General features: G+C 42.6%; 1 protein-coding gene across 1 annotated transcript in view; it reads right to left on the bottom strand.

Moving 5' to 3' along the window:
* Positions 1 to 1974: 1974 nt before the first annotated feature.
* Positions 1975 to 21541, bottom strand: part of LAMC1 (laminin subunit gamma 1) — a 127267-nt gene continuing 107700 nt past the window's right edge. Inside the window, exons 18-28 of the mRNA XM_047703854.1 lie at positions 20939 to 21095; positions 17022 to 17227; positions 16519 to 16598; positions 14341 to 14478; positions 13665 to 13809; positions 12250 to 12399; positions 11882 to 11996; positions 10637 to 10836; positions 9149 to 9307; positions 6571 to 6670; positions 1975 to 4974 (exon numbers count right to left, since the gene is read on the bottom strand). Coding sequence (XP_047559810.1) covers positions 4718 to 4974; positions 6571 to 6670; positions 9149 to 9307; positions 10637 to 10836; positions 11882 to 11996; positions 12250 to 12399; positions 13665 to 13809; positions 14341 to 14478; positions 16519 to 16598; positions 17022 to 17227; positions 20939 to 21095 — 1707 coding nt within the window. The 3' untranslated portion in view covers positions 1975 to 4717. The remainder of the gene's footprint in view (positions 4975 to 6570; positions 6671 to 9148; positions 9308 to 10636; positions 10837 to 11881; positions 11997 to 12249; positions 12400 to 13664; positions 13810 to 14340; positions 14479 to 16518; positions 16599 to 17021; positions 17228 to 20938; positions 21096 to 21541) is intronic.

Raw genomic sequence — 21541 nt, 5'->3', positions numbered from 1 at the left:
CTTGGGGTTGGGGGTGGGTGGACACAAGGAAGGACTGACCAATGTCAACAGAGCAAGGGACACCTTGACCCCAGGCTCTCCTGTAACAGAAAGGAGAAAGAAAACCATTGGCAGGCAGAAGAGTTAAAGAAAAGACATGTTACAACAACATTGGAAATGTTGAGGTTTCTCTTATTTGAATTCCTAACCAGGAACTTTTTATATTTGACTTCTGTTAAATATTTCCTTTTCTTAAGCATATCATAATTTTTTTAGAAAATATTTTACTCACCTAGCTGAGAGAGAGAGAGAGTACGAGTAGGTGGGGGCAGAGGGAGAGGGGAGAAGCAGATCTCCCACTGAGCAGGGAGCCTGAAGTGGGGCTCAATCCCAGGACCCTGAGACCATGACCTGAGCCAAAAGTGTCCGACTGAGCCACCCAGGCGCCCCGCATATAATTAATTTCTGTTTATAATGTCATTTGTGTAGAGCAGATCTATTCCTCTTGGGGCACTCAGTACAAATAGAAGGCACTCTAGCTGGTAACTTCTGAAACCAGGTTTCCATGCTTCTGGAGCCTCTGATAGATTACTGACTACGAAGTTTCTTATTTTTCAGTCCAGTGATTACTATCTCCTTCATTTAACCCTGCTTAGTGTGAATAGTCAAAATTACCTGCTATGTACAACTGTCTTGTTTCTGGTCCCCTGGGGAAATGTGAGTTTTCCTTGGGATGGGTTCTTCCTCACCCTACGAAGCAGGTACCATCTGCCTTTCTACTTGGTGGTTCTTCTGGGTGCAGAAGTCTTCTGCAGCCATTCCATTTTGAGCTTGGTGATGTGGGGCTGGTGAATTCAGATTTATCAGGGGGCTTACTTTAAGGAGTAAACCTTTGGGGATATTTTGAACCAGATTATGCCGATACCAACTTTGGAGAAACTGCTGACCCTAAACTAACAAAAGGAATAGGAGCAAATTTTTAAAATCCCACTCACCACTTTAACTAGAAAGTTGTCCTTGCATGGGAATCAGGTCCTACAGACGGCTTAAGAACAGGGTATGTGTGAAAGCTAGGAACTGGTGCCCTCTAAAGCTCTCTCCGAGCAAGTCCAATCGGGAGGAGCTCAGGTTTTTCCCAGGTGTCATCATAGTCACAAGGATTTAGAAGACCGGGAAGGTGGCGGGTCATCCGCAGGGATTCATGGCCATGAACCGAGCACTGAGGAGGAAACCGAAGCTGTCTCTGTATCTGCAACGCTTCACCTGGCCTCAGGTCACTCCAGCCTAACCCTAACCCTAACCCTCTGGGTGGGGAGAGGCACCATGAGCTAATGGGCCTGCGGGCTCAGCATGTCACTTACGTCTATTTTCTTACACTGAGAGTGGTTTTCATCACCTGAAGAGACCCCCTTTAGCTGATGTTATGGGCGTAAATGTAGAAAGACAGCTGCTACTTGAAGAAGCCCAGGTGATTTTAAAATAGCCTTCAGGTGTCACTAAGCAGGCATTAATCACACCCCAAGGGGTTGGGTACATGGCAGCCCTCGGGCCCGCGCCCGTCTTTGTAAACAGCCGTGTTGGACCGCAGCCACACTCGTTGGTTTACACATCGTCTGGGCTGTTGTCGTGCTGCAGGAGCGAAGTCGGTGTAACAGACACTATAGGGCCTGCGAAGCCTACAGTATGTACAGTCTAGCTCTTTACAGAAAAAAGTCTGGCTGCCTCTGGACCATACCAAAGTAGCCCCATCTGAGAAGGGAAAAGAAAAAAAAAAAATATGTGTGTGTGTGTGTGTGTTATTTGTATATATAATACATACACACATATATGTACATACACATATAAACACACATGTAGAGCATGTAACCTACACACATACTGGACTGTTCTCAAGAAAATAAGTCACCCAAAGAAAGTATTATGAGCAGCTTTCTCTTCATCATACCTTTCAAAACATCCTCTGTCCTCAGTACCACACTCAGGCCACACCAAATATAAAGGGTTACAAATATTCAGATTTTATTATAAATAAAATACTGTTTTTTTTTTTAACATAAAAAATGCCAAGTGTTGCATTTTATTCACCACCCTGGAGAGCGAGACTGTAGAGATTAAGGCAAACAGCTAGAGTGAAGGCACATACCAAAGGAAGAATTCCAGGGCACAGCTGGACGCCCCGTCCCCCGCCACAACACGCAGCACTCTGCAGCAGCCACCCTGTTGGTTCCATTACATAAAATACAGGTAACTAGAACTATACAATAAAATAATGTATATCGCAGGAGTGTAATGCAGGTATTGTCTTATAAAGAGATTTTATTTTAAAAATAAAATTCTGTTTAAAAATATACTACACAGATGGAGAAGGAGAAAAGCAACAAAACAAAACACTCCAAACTTCACTGCAGCCTAAGACTGACTGGTGTGAGGCTGACCCCCGGGCTAGAGGGAAACTGTCCTGGCAGTTGATCTACGGTCCTTGTCCCGCAACCTTGAACAGAATGTCTCTGTTAGGAGGTGGCCACTTAACACGAGGAACCAGCTAGGAGATGCTGATGTGAAAACTTGGCAATAGAAGAGGCCTGAGCGAAGCAGCCGAGAGAAAGCCAGGGTGTCCCAAGTCAAAGCCTTTGGAGCCGACTCTGGTACGCCAGGAGGCGGCAAGGGGTGAACCCGGACACTCGGCCGCTCCCACTCCACCTGCCTGTCCACCATCCCTGAGGCCCTCTGAGCGCTCAGCGGTCACACACTCCCCACTCAAACGGGCCCGTCCAGCTCCCACCATGGGAAAGGGCCTCTGCAGCTCCTTCCCGGTTAGACCCACATTGATGCTGAAGATGCCATTCAGCAAAATGCGCTCACATCCCGCCACCGGCTGCGCGGGAGCGGGCCTGGGAACATCAGGCCGCGGTTTCGGGTCCCGGGCCTGCATTGGAGGAGGGTGGGAGGCACCCCGCGGAGCGGCCGTGGGTGGAGGGAAAGCGGGTCGGCATTCGCGCTAGAAAATGAACATGTCGCGGACGCGAGGCGAAGGGCCGAGCGCGGGGGACAGACGCCGAGCGAAGACCCGCAGATGGAAGGGAAGGAGGTCTACAGACGCGCTGTGCCAGTGATGGGGAAGAATGGGGTGAAGAAGTGAACAGACAGTGCCATTCTAGAAATAGGACCAAGTATATTTACATAAATTCCTTACTCTATAATCATGATAAACAAAAAAAAAAAAAAAACATTCACACAAAAATATAAATTTGAAATAATTAATAGCACCAGTGTGTCAGATAATAGTTTCTTTCCCCCCGCTACGCAAAGTACAAAGTTGCATAGTGTTAAAGGCTATATATGTTTCTCGAAGGTGGGTTGGGAGGAGGAAGGGGTTGTGTGGCAGGGGAATCTTCACGCCGTGGTCTTGAGAGAGAACCACAGACCTGAGGATCCAAAGCCGAGAAGCCAGCTAGGCAACTCCACCTACGGGGCCTCCCTCTGCACCGAGAGGGAAGGTGTCGAGTGGGTCTGGGTCACAAAGTGCAGGAACTAGATGGTGCTGGCAGCTGTGTGGAAGACTGAGTGCAAGGGTTTGCCACCAGGAGTCGGCAGACTAGGTGTGTAGCGCGATCCTAGAAGATGGGAACATCAGAAGATAATTGAGGATAAGGGTCAAAAGTGTCACCTCTCCCCAATGGAAGAAAAATGGATATATGGGATCCTGACCATACAAGCTGCATCTCAGTTTTATCCCTTTGCTAGGAAAGACCAGGATAAGGCGGCTTGTTTCTTGTTGGTTTGTCAAGATCTTAGGGACCAACTGCTCTCTACCGGATACCAGCACTAGTTCCAAGATTGATACACTAAAAAAAAGCTCTAGGAATTAGTTTGATTTTGGGAAAACAAAAACAAAAACAAAACTTAGTGGTTATCATATCCCTATTTCTTCTGTATAAATTCCATTGCTAGGAATATCAGAAGATGTCTATTGGTGAGTGCAAGCTGCCCCATCCAGATTTATCAGCTGCCCAAAGATCTGAAAAAAGTGTATCTTTCCTAGTCAACTATTAACATATGAGAAAATGTTCTGCCTACTTCCGCAGCCTCATTCTCCCAGAGACTGTCAGGAACAATTGCATCCTTACCCGTGGATGGCTCAGTGTCCTATACTCAAAAGAGCTAAAACAACTGACGATGGCTCTTGACATTCTAAGTAACCAATACCTTTGGCACAGGATGTTTATTTCCTTTTGCGTAAAAGGAGGAGGGGTAGTAGATGTAGGTGCACTTTCTTTATCGATAGATTGGATATACTGGCCATCACAACGCTACTACTTGTAGCCAAACTTTTCCTTCATAGAAACAAGAGTACTAAGACTGAGGAGGTTCTGTATCAGGGAGAAAAGGGAGGGCTACTTGCTCAGCCCCGGCAGACAATGGTTCCCACGAAGTGTTTACACCACCGTATGATAACGTAAGACGCCACGTCCTCATGCGACTCAGAAGGGAAAGTGTGGGTAAGGAAGCGCCTTCTGTGGAAGAGAGACTATCAGATAAAACCCTTTGTTCCCGATTCGTGATGTCTGACTTGCTTCTCTTTAAGCTTTGTGAATTTTCCTGGTTCAAAAGGACAGTGGTGGAGAGCAGCAGAGAAGTGGGGGTCTGAAAAAAATGTAATCTTTGTGTTAAGGCACTCTGTGGCCTCACGAGAGCTCCCCGGTTGCGGGGTGCTACCTTCCAGCCCTGAAAGATGGCCCTAGGGCTTTTCAATGGACGGGGTGTTGAAGCAGCCAGACGGTAAGGTCTTCTTGATGTCTTCCAGGTTGCGAATGTCCTTCATGATCTCCTCGATATCTCTGTTATAGTCCATGATGGCGGCCTCTTGCTTCCTGGCCTCGTTCTCCAGATCAGACACTTTCCGGTCGAGATCACTGACTCTCATTTCATCTTTGGCTTTGTTCAAGGTGCCTTCGATCTCATTGAGCTTGTTCAGGTCCACCGTGTCCAGCTGCCCTGTAGAGTCAGAAAGGACACAGGAGGAAACAGATGCTTTCAGTAAGAATTACCACATCACTCCGCAAGCACTTCCACTAGTCTCTCGTATAAATGGAGCCAGCAGCTGCCACTATGCCATGGTGGCCTGCAAAGGGGACTTGTAGACTGTGTCATGCAAGGGCATGAACAATGCAGAGCATGTACAAATGCGGACCTAACTCAGCAAGGACAGGTCAGAGCATATAATGGATACTGGGCTGGATGTTTTGTCTGAGTAAACAGTTTTTGTGAAATGTTGTCTAAATACACAGCTGCTGTGCTTGAGGTCTTAAGTCTCACCTGTGGGTCTGAAGGTCATCTGGTAACATAATACCATTTTCATGTTCATATATGTAAACTGTATGTCATTTCAATGCCATCTACTGAACATAAAAATCTCCAAGCTAGAATGCTAAGCCCTTGGCTCTTTAGCTTCCAAGGAGTCTGAGTTAATTCCGGGGAGTTCTGTCCTGCCTTTAGGAGTTAGACGCTATTTGGAGCCCTCCTATGGAAAATGGCCAGGGATGAAAATGTTGAAACAATTCCAGCAAAAGCTTCGCTTTAAAATTAGCAAGAAAAGGAGGTTCTCCTGGAAAGGATTGTTTCCATAATTAATGAAAGCAGATGGCCATACAGTGCTCAAGACTTTATGCATACTGTACTTGACTAAATTCTCACAAGACCATATTCCGCCAGTGATTCTCAGATGTTAAGTAATTTGCCCAAGTTTGCACAGTTTACAAGCCTACGAAATAAAGACTCCAACCCAAGCCAACTAACTTTGAAATTCAGCTCTTTCTGGCAGAAAAAGCTGTATCTTCTAGCTCCTTTCATTTTAAAACCCATCTGACAGCACATAATTTATTATTCTTGATATTTGAGACAGATAAAAAATACACCCTCTCCCACGCTCCAAACAAAACAAAACAAACCAACCAACCAAACAAACAAAAAACCCCAAACAAAACACTGACCAAACCTTCAAGGCTAAAGCAGAATGCCTTGCCGTGAAGCTGTATGGGCTGGAGTGTCACCACTTTGTAATGGAGGCTGTGACAAAATCTGTCTTGTGATGAAGCCTGCTCCCTATCACACTGCATTAAAAGAGCATTTCAGCATCCTTGCGTTTCCTTGAAAAATCAAGCTTATTCTCTTTTTGACAAGCTGTCACCTCATCAGATTCTCCTTTTAATGAGCAAATGAGCAGAATTCCAGGCAGGGAAGTCCTCTCCAGTTTAAAGTGCTCTCCCACTCTCCCACTGAAATCCTTGACTTCAAACCCTGGAAAGATGCCCTGCCAGCAGGACGAGCTAAGAACAGTCACCGCTCCTCTATCCTAAACATCGGCGGCAAGTGAGCCACCTCGGAATCCCTGGACTGTGGTCAGATTGCAGGATTCAGGTCACATGCCATGGAAGGACCTCGTAAGTTCTTGCTGAATTAATACAACCTTGAGCCCTGACTCAGTTCACACAATGGTCATGTTGTAGCGTCTGCTTTTGTGTTGAGTGTATCAGACCCAGCAGCAGCACAAAGAATCCTGAGGCCACCCACAACGACTCTACAGCCACTTACCCAGCTGCTCCAGGAGCTCATTGATCAGGTGGAGGAGGCTGGTAACGGAGTTTTTGGCCTTTCTGGCATTGATCTCGGCTTCCTGAGCAGCCTGCGAAGCCTGTACCGGGAAAAGGACAGATGATAGATGCCAATAGTTCTGAAGGCGTGTGCTCAAGTTCCTGAGATTTTTTTTCCCCCAATCAGCCAGCAAGTCCAATTTTCACAGGCTTCCTCTTTCCTGACTCGTGAAATTACAGTCTCTCATTGTATCGGGTTTGCTTTTGTTTTGGCTTTTTTTTGAGGGGGGGGTGTCTTTAGGTATATCTTCATGGTGAAATGTTGCTATTATTAATTCACAGACCAACCACAAGTAGATAGTCTGCATACCTACACTGACTGTATATTTCAGAAAGGCCAATATCATCTACTTTTCTCACTTTCTCACTCAAGAACACATGGAAGTGGATTCGTGACCAAATTCATCAAGCAGAAACAAGGGATTTTTAAGGACAAGCATAAAAAGTACGTTTTAGAACCAAAACATGTCCTTCAGGACACTCTTAGAGACTTGATTATTGGAAATTCCTATTCTCAACAAAATTTCGTAATCAAGGGACACCTTCTGTAGCACCCCTCCCCCTGTGAGTGCACACTCACATACGCACAAACCGGGATGATACATAGTTTACATTTTGTAAATCAACCAAAGGTAAATGTATTTGGGAAAATTCCATAAAACCTGAACAAATACCCTGTGTATGAGTCACAGGAAATGACAATGGAAGAGGAAGTGTCTGAATATCAGAAAACAGATGCTCTCACAAATAAATCCAGTCAGGATAGAAGTGAGCAGCTTTGAGCTCCCCACCACAGAATTGTTTTCCCCAGTTTTTGGCTCAAGACACTGCAGCATTTTTGGATAGAAACAATGTAAGAATTTAAAAAAAGGAAATGTGTGAGGGGAAAAAAAAAAACTTCCCAAATGAACGCTGGACCTCCACAGAAGTCGCAGCCAGTCTCACTGAGCCCTGACAGGCTGTTCTGCGCGTTCTGGGAGAGGCTGAGTGACTTCGCCATGGGCGGCAGAGAGCGATGCTACCACGTGCAACCTGCGGGCTCCAGCTTCCTCTTCCAGGACAACCATCAGCCTTTACTCTTTTGACGAAAAAAGTGATGTGACAGACTCAAACAACACGGGCTCGGTGCCATGCCTTTAGGACTGACGTCCATACAAATGGGACAGGGTGCGTGAGGCTGCTTTGTGTTCATCAGAAGTTATTTACCAGAAAGAACAAAGATGGACGCTCTTCCACCCTCTGAGCGGAATCCATACCCTCTTTTCCAAAGCTCATCAAGAACATAGCCTTTTCCTCCTTTCCACAGGTTCTAAACCCACCACATTAAAAACCATATTAAAAATGAAATGCAGGGGCACCTGGGTGGCTCAGAAAGTTAAGCCTCTGCCTTTGGCTCAGGTCATGATCTCAGGTCAGGATCTCAGGGATCGAGGCCTACATCGGGCTCTGTGCTCAGCAGGGAGCCTGCTTCCCCCCCCCCCGCCTCTGCCTGCCTCTCTGCCTACTTGATCTCTGTCAAATAAATAAATAAAATCTTAAAACAAACAAACATGAAATGCAGAGACCCTCAGCACATACGAGAAATGGGTATTTTTTCCTATATGGGAATTTCTTTCTGAACCATCCCTTGCTATAGAAAATCGAGACCATCCAAAACAAAACCCCAAAAGTGAACTAAAATAAAGTGTTTGCATGAGGGTGCTTCCTGTTACCGCTTTCCTAGAGTCTTCTCTACCTAGATCAACAGGGTTAGTATTTCTCCTTCCTGTCCCAAGGCGAAAATCAGCCAGAGTAAAAGGCCTGTTTTTCCACAAGAGTGGGAAAAGGGTCCCTTGCTTGGGCTGCAAGTGCACAATTAAACAAGTTCATTACGGTGACTGTAATCAGACTGAACTGCAAAGTTATGTTTCCACTTTGAAAGCAAAATAGAGCATACAACTGAAAAATACACCCTTGTTCTTTCTTGGGCCATGCATTCCTCGGTCAGTTTTGTCACCAACAGTGTGTGTATATACATCATCACAAAAGGTAAAAAATAAAAAAATAAAAAAAAATTAAATTAGATATAAGTTTGGTATGTTTTTGTCATCATCAAAAATGAAACACAAGAAACTGGTCTTTGTCTCGAGAAAGAAAGTTGCTGGGATAAACAAGAGTAGGAAGGAAATTAACTTTTCATTGTATTCCTTTTTATTTCTTTCTGATTTTATACCATGTGTGAATCACCCATCCAAAAACACAACTACATACTTTGCAATGTCCTAAAACTTCAATGTGTAAAAAAGAATGTTTTGCTTTTAATGGAGAAAAGCTTTGGGACAGGACAATTGTTCAATAACTGCACAAGAGATCCAAATTCTTTGTCTTCTATGTAAGTTACGAACCCGATTCTTGGCCAGAAAACACAATGAAAAACAGAAGTCAATATGAAAGAGACTCTTCTTAACAAGACGGAGAGACCCTTGTCATTAGACATCCTCCACTTTCTGCCCACGAGCAAACAGGCCCAAACTGCTTACCATCCCTGCCATCATCATATCCTGGTCAGCGTCCTCCTGTTTTTTCTTTAGCTCCTTTTCTGCTTCCTGTAGTTGTTTCAACATAGTGTTCACTTCATTATCCAGGTCTGTAACTTCTGCAAAAGTCCTTTCGGCTTCTGCCTTGGTGCTCGTAGCGTTCTAGGCACACAATAAAGAACTACTAATGAAGAAAAGCTTTCCTCTTTCTAAGTTACATTCCCACACCTTTTATAATCTGTACAATGGTTCGAAAATATAACCCAGAAAGAACAGAGCAGGAAATTACACCATATGCTGATTTAGACTATCATTTATTTGGGTTCCAAACAACAGGAAGGAAAGAAAAGCTAGCGTTACTGCCTAACAAAACAGCATTTTATATTTTTTAAAACACTTCCATTTCTTTCCTTTTATTTGTCCTTAATATTTCTTGTTCTATCACTGCTGTTTTTAGTTGAGGTCACATGGCTAGCAAATAGAACACTTACATGGTGTACACCTCCCAGCACATCATACTGGTTAGACCCTTTGACTTGGATACATTTTCAGTTCAAATGCAGTAGCCTCGTTCTACTTGGCTGTTCATCACAAGGTACAAAAAGACCGTGATCCTGATGTAGGAGTATTTTATAAAATATAATTAATCCTAAAACCAACTTGTTCTAAGCAAACTAAACAATGTATGTGATTCTCAAACACATTATTTTGAGAATCTGTTCCAATCTCTCCTTTAAATAAAATAAACAGATTTATTCCTTTAAATAAGAAAAAGCCAGCTTAAAGAAATTATTCCTTAAGATGATCGTAGAAAGGGGACGACACTTGGGTGGCTCAGCTGGCTAAAGCACAGGACTTTGGCTGAGGTCACGATCTCAGGGTCCTGGGATGGAGCCTTATGTCAGAATCCATGCTCAGTGGGGAGTCTGCTTCTCCCTCTGCCCCTTCCCCACTCATGCTCTGTCTCCCTCTTCAATAAATAAATAAAACCTTAAAAAAAAAGGGAAAAAAAGAGATGAGTAGAAAGAATCCTAGCAGTGGCAGCTAAATAAGGTAGGGCTCAGATATAAAATATGCTCGAAAGAGGGGCCTGAGAGTTTTACTGACCTGGAACTCTACACAAGATTGAAAAAAAAAGTCAGCTGTCCGTGTCAAAGAACTGCGTTTATTTGAGAAGAGTGTGATTTTTTCATGCAGGGCACGCCATGGGCCCATGAAGCCCTCCCCCTCCTCACCACATAGACCCTACCGCAGAGACAACAGCAGAAATGTTCAATGGCCCTTCCAATGATTTCAATGACTCTCCCTCTCCGGTCAACGTACTTAACTACTCTAACGTCCCAGTAAAAAATGAACAAAGACAGTTTAAGATAATCTTACTGGAGTTGAGGAAGAAGCCTGCAAGGGCTTTTAGGGCTCTGGAAAGAAACCGGAAGAGGACTAGAGAAACACAGGGACAGAGACTGCTTGGGAGAAGGGCGCAGCGCACACCTTCTGGACGGCACTGGCGATCCTCTCCGCCTCGTGGGCCTTGCTCTTGGCCTCGGTGGCGTCCGCGGCAGCATTGCCCAGCGCCAGCTGGGCCTCCCTCGTCTTTTCGTTGGCTTCCATTATCGTCTGGTTGATGGCAGGGATTCTCCTTAAAGCCTCCTCGGCAGCAGTCTTGTTATCGTTCACTCGTTGATCGAAATCTAAAATAAAGCAAGTTCAGGGAACACATGTGAACTAGACTTTCAGCCAGCCAGAAGGGAACCTTTTAGGGAGCCACAACGGGATTCTGTTTTATGAACAATGACCGTCAGGAGAGAAAAATGAAAAACAGCACAGACGGCCTTAAAGGACGAAGCGCCCGGCTTCATAGATTCCTATGAAGAACACGTTTCTAGAATGAAGTTTATTTTCGTGCAAAGCAGTAAGTCTGCCGTTACTGCACGGCAACCAGTATTAAAAGCTGCAGTTTAAAAAAAAAAAAAAAAAAAAGCTGCAGTTTATTTAGTGTTCACTAAATGTGTTAGCTACTGAGTAAAGAGCTTTTTTCTATGCCTGCAAGGCAGGCCCTGTATCATTTTTACACATAAGAACTGAAGATTAAAGAGGGAGATAATTTCCCCCCAAGGAGTCACAGAAGTACGAGGTGGGTCAGGGATCCTCACCCAATCCCACTGATACCAGAGCCCATAGAGCCAACTGTTATCTTGGAAAGCTTCCATGTTTATAGACCCTACGGGCTATTTTAGCAGAGACAAGTCCAGGACCTGCCAGTGAATTGAGCACATTTCTTTTTTCTTTTGGATGAGGACAGAAGGCACAAAGATTGAGATGCTACTGGCAGAGAAAATTAAAAATAATCTCCGTTTACCAACACGAACCAGCTAAACAGGCATATCTTGATAACACGAGTTATTCTAATATCAGAAAATTTCCTTGTTTTTGGTTTTATTTTCATACTGAGGTACAAAGGGGTAAAATGACACGGGCTCTTGGATACTTCTTTGAAATCCCTCAGTATAAAAAAAAGTAGGGTGGAGGTTGGGGGATGAAGTTAATGAGTTAATGTAGTAAAAATCATTCACTGTTGAATTGGATGATAGATTTAGGGGATCTGTTATACTCTCCCCTTTCATATGGTGTATATTTTGAGAATCTCATGGTAAAAAAAAAAAAAAAAAAAAAAGGAGGAAATCACCTTAGTGAAGAAAACATAGAAACTGATGCTACTATGTGAGTCTTTCATACCCTTCAGGTTGTTGAGGATGTCATTGGCTTCTTGTAACGTATTTCGTCCCTTTTTAGCAGCTTCTTCTGCAAGAGCCTTGGCAGCATCTGCCCGGGCTAGGAGCTGGTCCGCAGTCTGCAAACACATGGCAGGATCAGAGGACACACCCTCCAAGGTGACTCCCTTCTTCCTCCTACCAGACCAGGCACCTCCCACCTTGCCACCTGCCAGCACGGGGCAGCCAGGCCGGGGCTCCCCACACAAGTTCTGTCCCTGAATTCCTGAGGGCTGGCGGCCCCTGTGCCGGGTCACGTCACAGACACAGTTCACGCTGGCAGAGTTCCAGAGCTGGCCTCAAGGGATGAAGCCGCCTGCAAATCAGACCAACCTGCTGTTCAGTCTTTCCTTTCTCCAGAAGCTTCTTGACTTCAAGTTCCTTCCCTCTCATGTCCTCCCTGAGGTCCTCATAATCTTTTAATTTCTGGTCAATTAGACGGTCTAGATCCTCCGCTTCCTTCTTGATTTTATTTGCCTCACTCTGTGAAAAGCAAGTAAGGTTGTGACCTTGTAGACAAAACAATGACCCTGATGAAAAGGTAGGCTTCGTAACTGTGTTTAACGCTTAACACTCAGAGATATCTTTAAAAGAACAGCACAGGTCAAGATTTTATGGACTTTTTTTTTTTTTTAATTGACGTATACTCTACACACAGTAAAATGCAGAGCACTTAGTGAGAGGAGTTTTGACAAATATATTGACCTGTGTAACCAACACCCCAAACAAGACACGGGATATTTCCACCCCAGGAAATTCCCTTGTATCTCTTTCCAGTTAATTTCCACACCTATCTTTTCAACAATGCAGCTGCCCCTGGTCTGGCTTTTATCACTAATTAATTTTGCTTGTTCTCAAACTTCAAACATGCGGGATCAGACGGTATGTACTTGTCTGAAGAGAACGAACGCAAGCCTGACGGTAAGAAAACCACGTCAATGCCTCCAACATAAAAAGTAAACTATTAAATTTCAAATTCAATGTGAAAAATCGGGCATTTATACAGGGCCTGGAATGAGGATTCAGGAGTCCAGTACAGATGTAATAAAATCCTACCATAACCCCTAGTGATGCTTTAGCTGCCTAATAGCATCCTGATGTAGTTCTTTCATTTAAACCACTTTCTTTTATTTCTCTCTTGTTCTCAAAGTGTGCCTGGGCGTAAGGGTCTGGGTGTACTCTGTTCTAATAAACACAGATATATAATAATTTGGATTTATATTAAAGACTTAGGAGTGATTATTCCTATCACTGAAGTAGTCCTTGCTATCTCTATAATCACAGGATTCTTTTTTTTTTTTTTTTTTAAGATTTTATTTATTTGTCAGAGAGAGAGGGAGAGAGAGCGAGCACAGGCAGACAGAAAGGCAGGCAGAGGGAGAAGCAGGCTCCCCGCCGAGCAAGGAGCCCGATGTGGGACTCGATCCCAGGACGCTGGGATCATGACCTGAGCTGAAGGCAGCTGCTCAACCAACTGAGCCACCCAGGCGTCCCTAATCACAGGATTCTTGACCTCAGTAAGCGAATATACCTGAGGCAGAACTTGACACTACCAGTGAGTCAGCTGGAGGACAGAGGAGGTCCGTGACAGTGACAGTGGTGGGGTAGTCAGAATAGCTCTTACCCAGACTGGGGATGTAGGGGGGTATGGGGTGTGTGTGTGGGCGGGGGAGGTTGAGGCCGCATGCTCTGGATGGGTGACGGCAGTGGCAGCCAACCCCTATGCACGCAGGTCATCCAGCCCATACCTCCAGGGCTTCTGAGTCCACGGGTGTCAGCTGGGCAACGCTGGCATAGATCTCCACCGCCTTATCTCCAGCCCTTTTGGCCTCCTCGTGTACCCGGGCAGTTTGCTTCTCCAGATCCTGTGACATGTTCTTTGCTTGTTCATATCTAAGGAGCAAAAGATTTAACGAAAAACTTAGGTGCTTTTGGCATCTTAACCTAAACCACACTCATTCTGGTTCAAATCCCTGCAACAGAATTTCCGAAACTTCAAAGAAAATGCTATTATTTAATACCAACACAGTTTAACTTTAGGTTTCATCTGGTCACTTCTATTTATACCACATGGTTTTTATCACCTCTTTCTTTTTTGGGACACCTTTTAAATACTTGTAGCTCAAGTATATTTTCTCTACGGACTCTAGGATACTTTCTTCTTTTTTCCTTGATGCAGAAATTTAAGTATCACAGCTAGTCTTGTTACCTTTCTCTGTGGTTACAGAAATTGGAACAAATAAAACCTCTGCGGCTCTACAGCCCCTGCTCCAACCACTGCACCGTTTCAAAAGTAACATTAACAAAAGAGATCTTCCTGCACGGATACGCTCTCTGAATCCATCGGCATTTAATTTTTCATCGAACTGGTTCTACTTGCAAGCACAACTGAAGGGCCATAAGCCACTTTGAAACGACACTCACTTTCTATTAAGTTCTTCAATCTCAAGTGCTGTTTGGTTTTCTCCCGCCAGCGTTCTCAGAAGCAGATTATAGGCCTCAGTTGATGTATCATTAGCTGTCTTCGCCACACGTACGATGTCATCGGCTTCTTGTTTATGGCTGTATAATGTAAAAGAAAAAATAAACTGTGAAACAGAATGACTTAATAGGGAAAAAAGCAGAATTCAGGTAATGCTCACCTTGTTATATATACATTTACTAATATGGACAGAGCCCTATAAATATTGAAAAATTCGGGGCGCCTGGGTGGCTCAGTGGGTTAGGCCACTGCCTTCGGCTCAGGTCATGATCTCAGGGTCCTGGGATCGAGTCCCGCATCGGGCTCTCTGCTCAGCGAGAAGCCTGCTTCCCTCTCTCATTCTCTCTCTCTCTGCCTGCCTCTCCATCTACTTGTGATCTCTCTCTGTCAAATAAATAAATAAAAAAAAAAGAAAAGAAAAGAAAAGAAAAATTCTTATAAATTGGGAACTCTGCAACCATTTCAGTGGGGCTAAGTTTACAACAGCATTCTACAATCTAAGAAAATGGTATTTTCCAAATGACATTTTCCTATAAAGTTTATAGGGGCAAATGTCTACATTTCTTCCAAAAATTGCTTCTAAATAAAATCCTTTTAAGAATAATCGATCTGGGGGCGCCTGGGTGGCTCAGTGGGTTAAGCCGCTGCCTTCGGCTCAGGTCATGATCTCAGGGTCCTGGGATCGAGTCCCGCATCGGGCTCTCTGCTCAGCAGGGAGCCTGCTTCCCTCTCTCTCTCTCTGCCTGCCTCTGTCTACTTGTGATCTCTCTCTGTCAAATAAATAAATAAAATCTTAAAAAAAAAAAAAAGAATAATTGATCTGTGAAACCATGTATGCTGGCAAGAACTCATCTAGACTTAAACACGAGTCCCAGACCTAATGTTTGATCCCTACTCTGGTTCAGTTACTACATAGTCTTGAAACAGCCTCCAACTGCTCAGACTTCTCATATGGAACCCAGTTACTGGCAAGGAAAAGTAACCCAACACCAAGTGGAAAGCAACATGTCAACAGGGAATCCAGCCAAATAATGCAGATTTCAGCTGCGGAATGGCTAAAACTTCATAGTACAGCTCTAAAACTTCATATTATAGTGTCACACTCCCGTATATGGCCATTCCTTTTCAGTAAGCTAAGGTTTCTTTCAAAATTCCTGTATGAAAGACACCAGAATAATTTTATTTTCAAGACCTAATTTCCTTGGGAATTTTCCATATGTTTTCAGCTATCTTCTTTTAATCAGAAGATCCAGCTATGAAACCGTCAATGTTCTATGAAATAAATGACACAGCTCACACATTTACATTTACAAAGAATAGAAAGAGAGCACACGGTTAAAGCAAGAAGCCAAAGTAATTGCTCTGAATAATGAGGCTAAAATTCTAATGTCGGGCTTACCCATGAGGGTAAGCCCTCATACCCATGAGGTCTACTAGCTGCTCTGCAATTCATTCAACAAACAGTGACTGCGTACTTACTATGTCCCAGACGTCGTTTTAGGTATCAGAACTTTAGCAGTGAATGAGACACACAAAAACACCTGCCCTTCATGAAGTCTACATTCTAGCAACTACTTCAACAATTTTTTTTTTTTTTCAATTTCTTACCCTCCTACAACTTCAGAGTTTTTCCTAAGGAACTATCTTAAACTTAATAATTTAAAAAAGTCTCAAAAAAAATGAGGAGTGAAATGGTCTGTTTTCTTGGGCTGATTTTCCAAAGGTACTATGGGTTGTAAGTGTTCTCTATTAAAATCTGGGAGTTAAACATTTTTGTTAAAAATTAATTTTAAAAACTAAAAAAAATAACTAAATTCAACTGTGCTTCTTAGTTATCACTTTAAGGTTTTGAAATTAAAAAAATCTAAAAATGTTATAGTTTTCTTTGAGATGTGTAAATATAATTTCCCTCCAAAGCATCATGTTCAAATATTCAAAGTCAATATTCTAATTTCAAAGGAGAGGCAAGAGTACACACAGCCAATAACATTCCAGAAAAGAGCCAACTTTGCAAAAGTGGGTTATGTGAAAAGTGTCTGTGGGTGAAGGAGGAGACAACACGTCCACACTGTAAGGACAGTTATAATTTAGCCATTAAGACACAGGGATCTGGAGCTTACCGTTCAGCAAGCTTTCGTGCCTCTTCTGCCAAAAGAGTCATGTTGTTTGGGTCCCCTGTAGACTCCGGCTGAGTGATTGACTGAATTGGAAAAGAAGCAGTAATCTTAAAGGACTGAACTATTTAAATTTAATAAAGCAAGTGTCAAAACCAAATTTCTATTAGTAAAAAGGATGTCTCAATTAATTCAAAGATTTTTCATTAAGATCAGCATCCTTGACTACAGATTATGATTTCTATTTTCACCAAAGGAGAACGGAAGTTTAAATTGACTAGTGCCATAGAAGGAACAAAGCTAGAGAAAGGACCCAGATGTCCTTTGGTTTTTATCCCGTTCATGATAAACTATTTAATGACAACTTTGAGCAACGTGGCTTTCTGGCTCCATGCTTAGAGCCAAAAAGACACAAAGAATCAGTTTCGCTGAACCATTCAGTTGACAGTAAGACTTGCTACAAATTACCAGGGGACTCCTGTGCCCCAGCCTCAGACCTTCCCACTCACCACATTGGCAACAGCAATCTTTGCTTTCTCAAGTTCTTGGGTCGCAATTTCAATCAGCTGCTCTGTGCTCTCCACCCTGGCACGGGCTTGCTCAGCCAGGTTTCCAGTCTCTTCAATGGTATTGCGGATGTTCTGTAAACGGCTAATTTGGCTGGATAAGGTGTTATTCACTCTCTGGAGGCGGTCCATCAAATTCTGGTCCACATCTGCAATGGCAGTGCAGAAGAAAATCCATAAATGATCTGAAGCGGGGGGTACCTATTTCACATGAAATCTGAGGCACAACTTTATTTTTCCGAACACAGATCTTTCTGATGAGCTTTCCCTAAGCCCATCAGCAGAACTGGTTAGTCCTCACTGTGCCCAATAGTACCCCCACTGTTGAATTTATCATACTGCCTCCAGTTGTGTGCCTGTCTGTACCACTGGACTATGAGCTTCTCTTCCTTACTCATCACTACATCCCCAGTCTTACACGGTGACTGGCAAAGAGGAGACACTCAAGAAATGTCTGAGGAAGGAAAGCTTTGATGTTCCAGCACATGCCAGATTTAATCATAAAAATACAATGTTACTGAAAGCATTATCAGCCCTGACAGCTGGACATTTTACTAAACTAGGGAAAAAGCGAGGTTCAAACCAATGTTGAAGTAAAGGCAAATTAAAGTGAAGGCAAATAAAAGTGAAGGTGAATTAAATTCATTTTGTATTTTAAACTAAATAAAGACTAAATACAGATTCTTGCTGTCCCGTCCAACCCCCTGGCAGAGGCAGGTAATTTCTTTTGTACAGAGTTCTGCTTTTGAATAGTTGTTCAAATTGTTCTTTATTGATTGTGCCCATTCAGCTTAAATCTCATACCAGGGTCTTAAGAAAAAAATAAAAAGATAAATGTATACCCATGTAAATATGGTTCTGTCATCGTTAAAATTCTCACATGTCATGAGGGTATATGAATATACAAGAACCATGAAGTCCTATCCAAAACTGATCAGTTCTTATTTCAGCAAAATGCTCAGAACTGGCATTTAAAGTTTCCAAGGAATGTGAGAAAGATGAGACGTCAAAGTTAAGATCAATAAAGTTGAATACAGGTTTGGGAACTAGCATCTGATAAGCAGGGCCACCAAATACACGTGCTAAGTTGGTGCAGTGTGAAACTCGCCTAACTGTACACAGTGGCCTTGCTTGAATGATCAGACAATTCTTTTGATAATCTAAAGATTTTTAAGAAAATAACAAAAGACCAAAAAATGTTGAAATCGTAGAAAATCATTTAGACTCAGGAAGCATAAGCAGCCACTGCAATTATAAAAGACCCTTTCCTTTAGACCTTCAGGAATGTAACAGATACTAATCTCTCTGGCCAGCTTTTTAGAGAAACATCAGGAACTGAAAAGAGAACAGATAACTTAACTGGTAGGATCACTTCGAATGACTTCAAATTGCAAAACCTAATTGCATCATATAATCTCCTTTTAAAGCTGTAGAATAAAAAGTTTAAACTACAAATAAATACTCAGGGGTAGTTTGAAAGGATAAATCATTGTGGAGATATTCTTATTCTTGGCTAGTTTGAACCCAAGTGAGAAAGGTCAGCCAGGAGCTCCACGAATCAAGTCTTAACGGGAGAAGACTTTAACCCTCATCTCACTATGGTGGCTCCCCGAGCTAGGAGAAGCAGCAGCCTGTTATGTTCCTGCCTTTCAAGTGGCTCAAGGGGAGGTATGACATTCATGGCTTTTGTGAAAGCTTCTGTCCAATGGCATCACCTGCCTGGGTAGAGGAAAGCAAATGGTCATTATGGCCGGAGGAGGCTAGATGTAGCTGGGGCTGGCCAAGATGTGGAATGGTGCTGGCGGACCTCCCTTTCCGGCCTCTGGACTGTTCCCGTGTGCTCCTGGTGTGGGCACCAGAGCTGCGTGCCGGACCCCAGCTCTCAGATGGACTCAGCAGCACTTAAAGATAACCCCATATTCAATGCTTCAGTGTATATGGCAGGACACATGTGAATTTGTTATTACAAGAGAATACATTAATGGAAAAATGTGTGTCCCAAGTTTTTGTCAACAAATGAACATCCTAAAAAAACCACTAGTGTTTATACAGAACAGGAAACATTTAAATTCTTCTTAATCTATGTTTAATACTTAAAATGTTAACAACAACACAAAAAACAAACACATAACTGAAGTTAACATAAACTATTGACCTCTCATTTTATTTTTCATTTTCTAAAAATTTACCTTAGAAAACAATTTCTGGACGCTCATATAAAAATTAAACAAACTGGCCAAAACCAGATGCATCTCATTACTCCCTTCTTTACTTCAATAATTTTATAAAACCAAAATTATATATATATTAGGGATATCTACAATAAGAAATAAGGAATATACTTAATTTTTGTTGACTATACTCTGACAGGAAGACCTAACTCCAAATGGGTAGATTCATAAACTCAATAAAGAGGTCAGTCATTGTGGTCCCAAGTATCCTAATGTTAATGAACATTTGCTGTGAGTGTCTGTGAACACTTTCATCTCGGTGATGGAAAGCCCCCCCCCAAAAGTGACCTCAGCCAGATAGCAAGTACTTCGCTAGAAGGAGCACAGTATTATTTATCTTTTCATTATTGGTGTTCAGCACAATGCCTGGTAGGCACTCATAAGTGTAGAAAAGGATTTGTCCAAATTTAGGAAAAAAAGCTTAATTCAGAGTAAGTAATAAAAATAAAATATTAGGGGCACCTGGGTGGCTCAGTGGGTTAAGCTGCTGCCTTCGGCTCAGGTCATGATCTCAGGGTCCTGGGATCGAGCCCCACATTGGGCTCTTTGCTCAGCAGGGAGCCTGTTTCCCCCCGGCCTGCCTCTCTGCCTACTTGTGATCTTTCTCTGTCAAATAAATAAATAAAATCTTTAAAAAAAATAAAATAAAATATTTAAGTGTGGCTCCATTGGTTGTATCCAACTCGACTGGTTCAGGTCATGATCTGGGTCATGATCGAGCCCCTCATCAGCCTCTGCACTCGGCAGGGAGTCTGCTGGAGATTCTCTTTCTCTCTCCCCCTCTGACCCTCCCCCTGTTCGCTGGCTCTTGCTCACTCGCTCTCAAATAAATAAATATATCTTTTTAAAAAAGTGATTTTAAAAAAGTGATTCAAAAACAAGTAAATAATTTAAAATAACTTTTTCCTATTTGCAAAGTTTTACAAATTCAAGTTCTTTTGAAGTTAATAAGGTATTTTTAAAATAAACTGTTTTCTAAATCTTAAGCCAATTCCTCTGCTTATCATCAGTCTCATTGGATAATGTATGGGGGAGCAACATAATTTCAAAGGACATTAAATAGGCACATAATATAAAATATATGCTTTTACATGATGTTACTAGCACATCTGTTCACTTATTAAACAGAAAATTTCGTAAGTAGGCACTAACTTCTAATCTTTCATAAATACCAGGTATTATGTATTTAGTATTGACTTGAAGACTACAATTTTTCCTGATGAGGGTCCTTTCTAAGGAAATAAAGCAGTGTAGAAGACAAATTCTCACTCAGTAGACGGACAGAAGAATCCAACTTCAAATTTTCAACTAAAATAACGCACGCCCAAAACACATACCTTTCTTGATTTTTAAAAAACTGTTTGAAAACACTTTGTAATGGAACAGATTCAACACCTGGAATTGCAGCATTTAATAGTTTCTGATGTGTTGGGAGAATTATTTTTGCTTACTGTATCTTAAAACAACTTCTTGTATTTTCACATATTGTTTTTAAAAAATTCAGATTCTACAAATAGTTTAAAAATTGAGGAAGAATTTTATAAAGCCATACTAAATAACCTTGAACTAGGAGCCATGTCTAAAGACTGGGCCATCTGGCAGGAGTTACCTACTGGTTAACATGTATACCTTTGACATCCTGGGCCTCTCGAAGGAGGTCCATAACTTCTCTCTCTGCTTCCTTCAGTCTGTCCTCAAAGGCTTGATCTGTCACCGTCTCTTCCCCAGTTCCAAGGTTTGCTATGAGATTCTCTAATTCCTGGAGTTTCACTCGATGATCAGCGACCTGAACATAATCAAGGTAGAAAAGGGAAAGGCAGCACATGCAAATATTCCTGAAGAACTCAGCGGTACTTCCTGCAGGAATGATCATCAAAGGGGCGCTCACCCTATAAATACGTAGGTCTATACACTCCACATGTTATCTACTTTTAAACAGGTAACGTGGGTAGTCTTAATTTCTCTGGCTTCAAGAGAAAAACTATCAAGCCCATTCCTTTGACATGAAACACTACCTGTTGAGGATTCTCCAGTTCTGACCTCTCCCTTGCATTTTAGATTGGTCTCCTGATACCTCCACTCAGCTCTGATGGGTATCTCAACTCAACATCCAAAACTATACTCTTGACTTTCTTCTCTTAAATCTTCTTCCCCTGAGTCATCTCCATTTCAATAAACAATGCCTCCATGTACCTTATGCAAAAAACCCAAGATGCATCCTTGGTGATTCTC

This window comes from Lutra lutra, chromosome 15 (genome assembly GCF_902655055.1).
Source record: "Lutra lutra chromosome 15, mLutLut1.2, whole genome shotgun sequence".
NCBI lineage: Eukaryota > Metazoa > Chordata > Mammalia > Carnivora > Mustelidae > Lutra > Lutra lutra.
The sequence above is the reverse complement of the archived record's forward strand: the minus strand, read 5'-3'. Positions and strand labels throughout refer to the sequence as shown.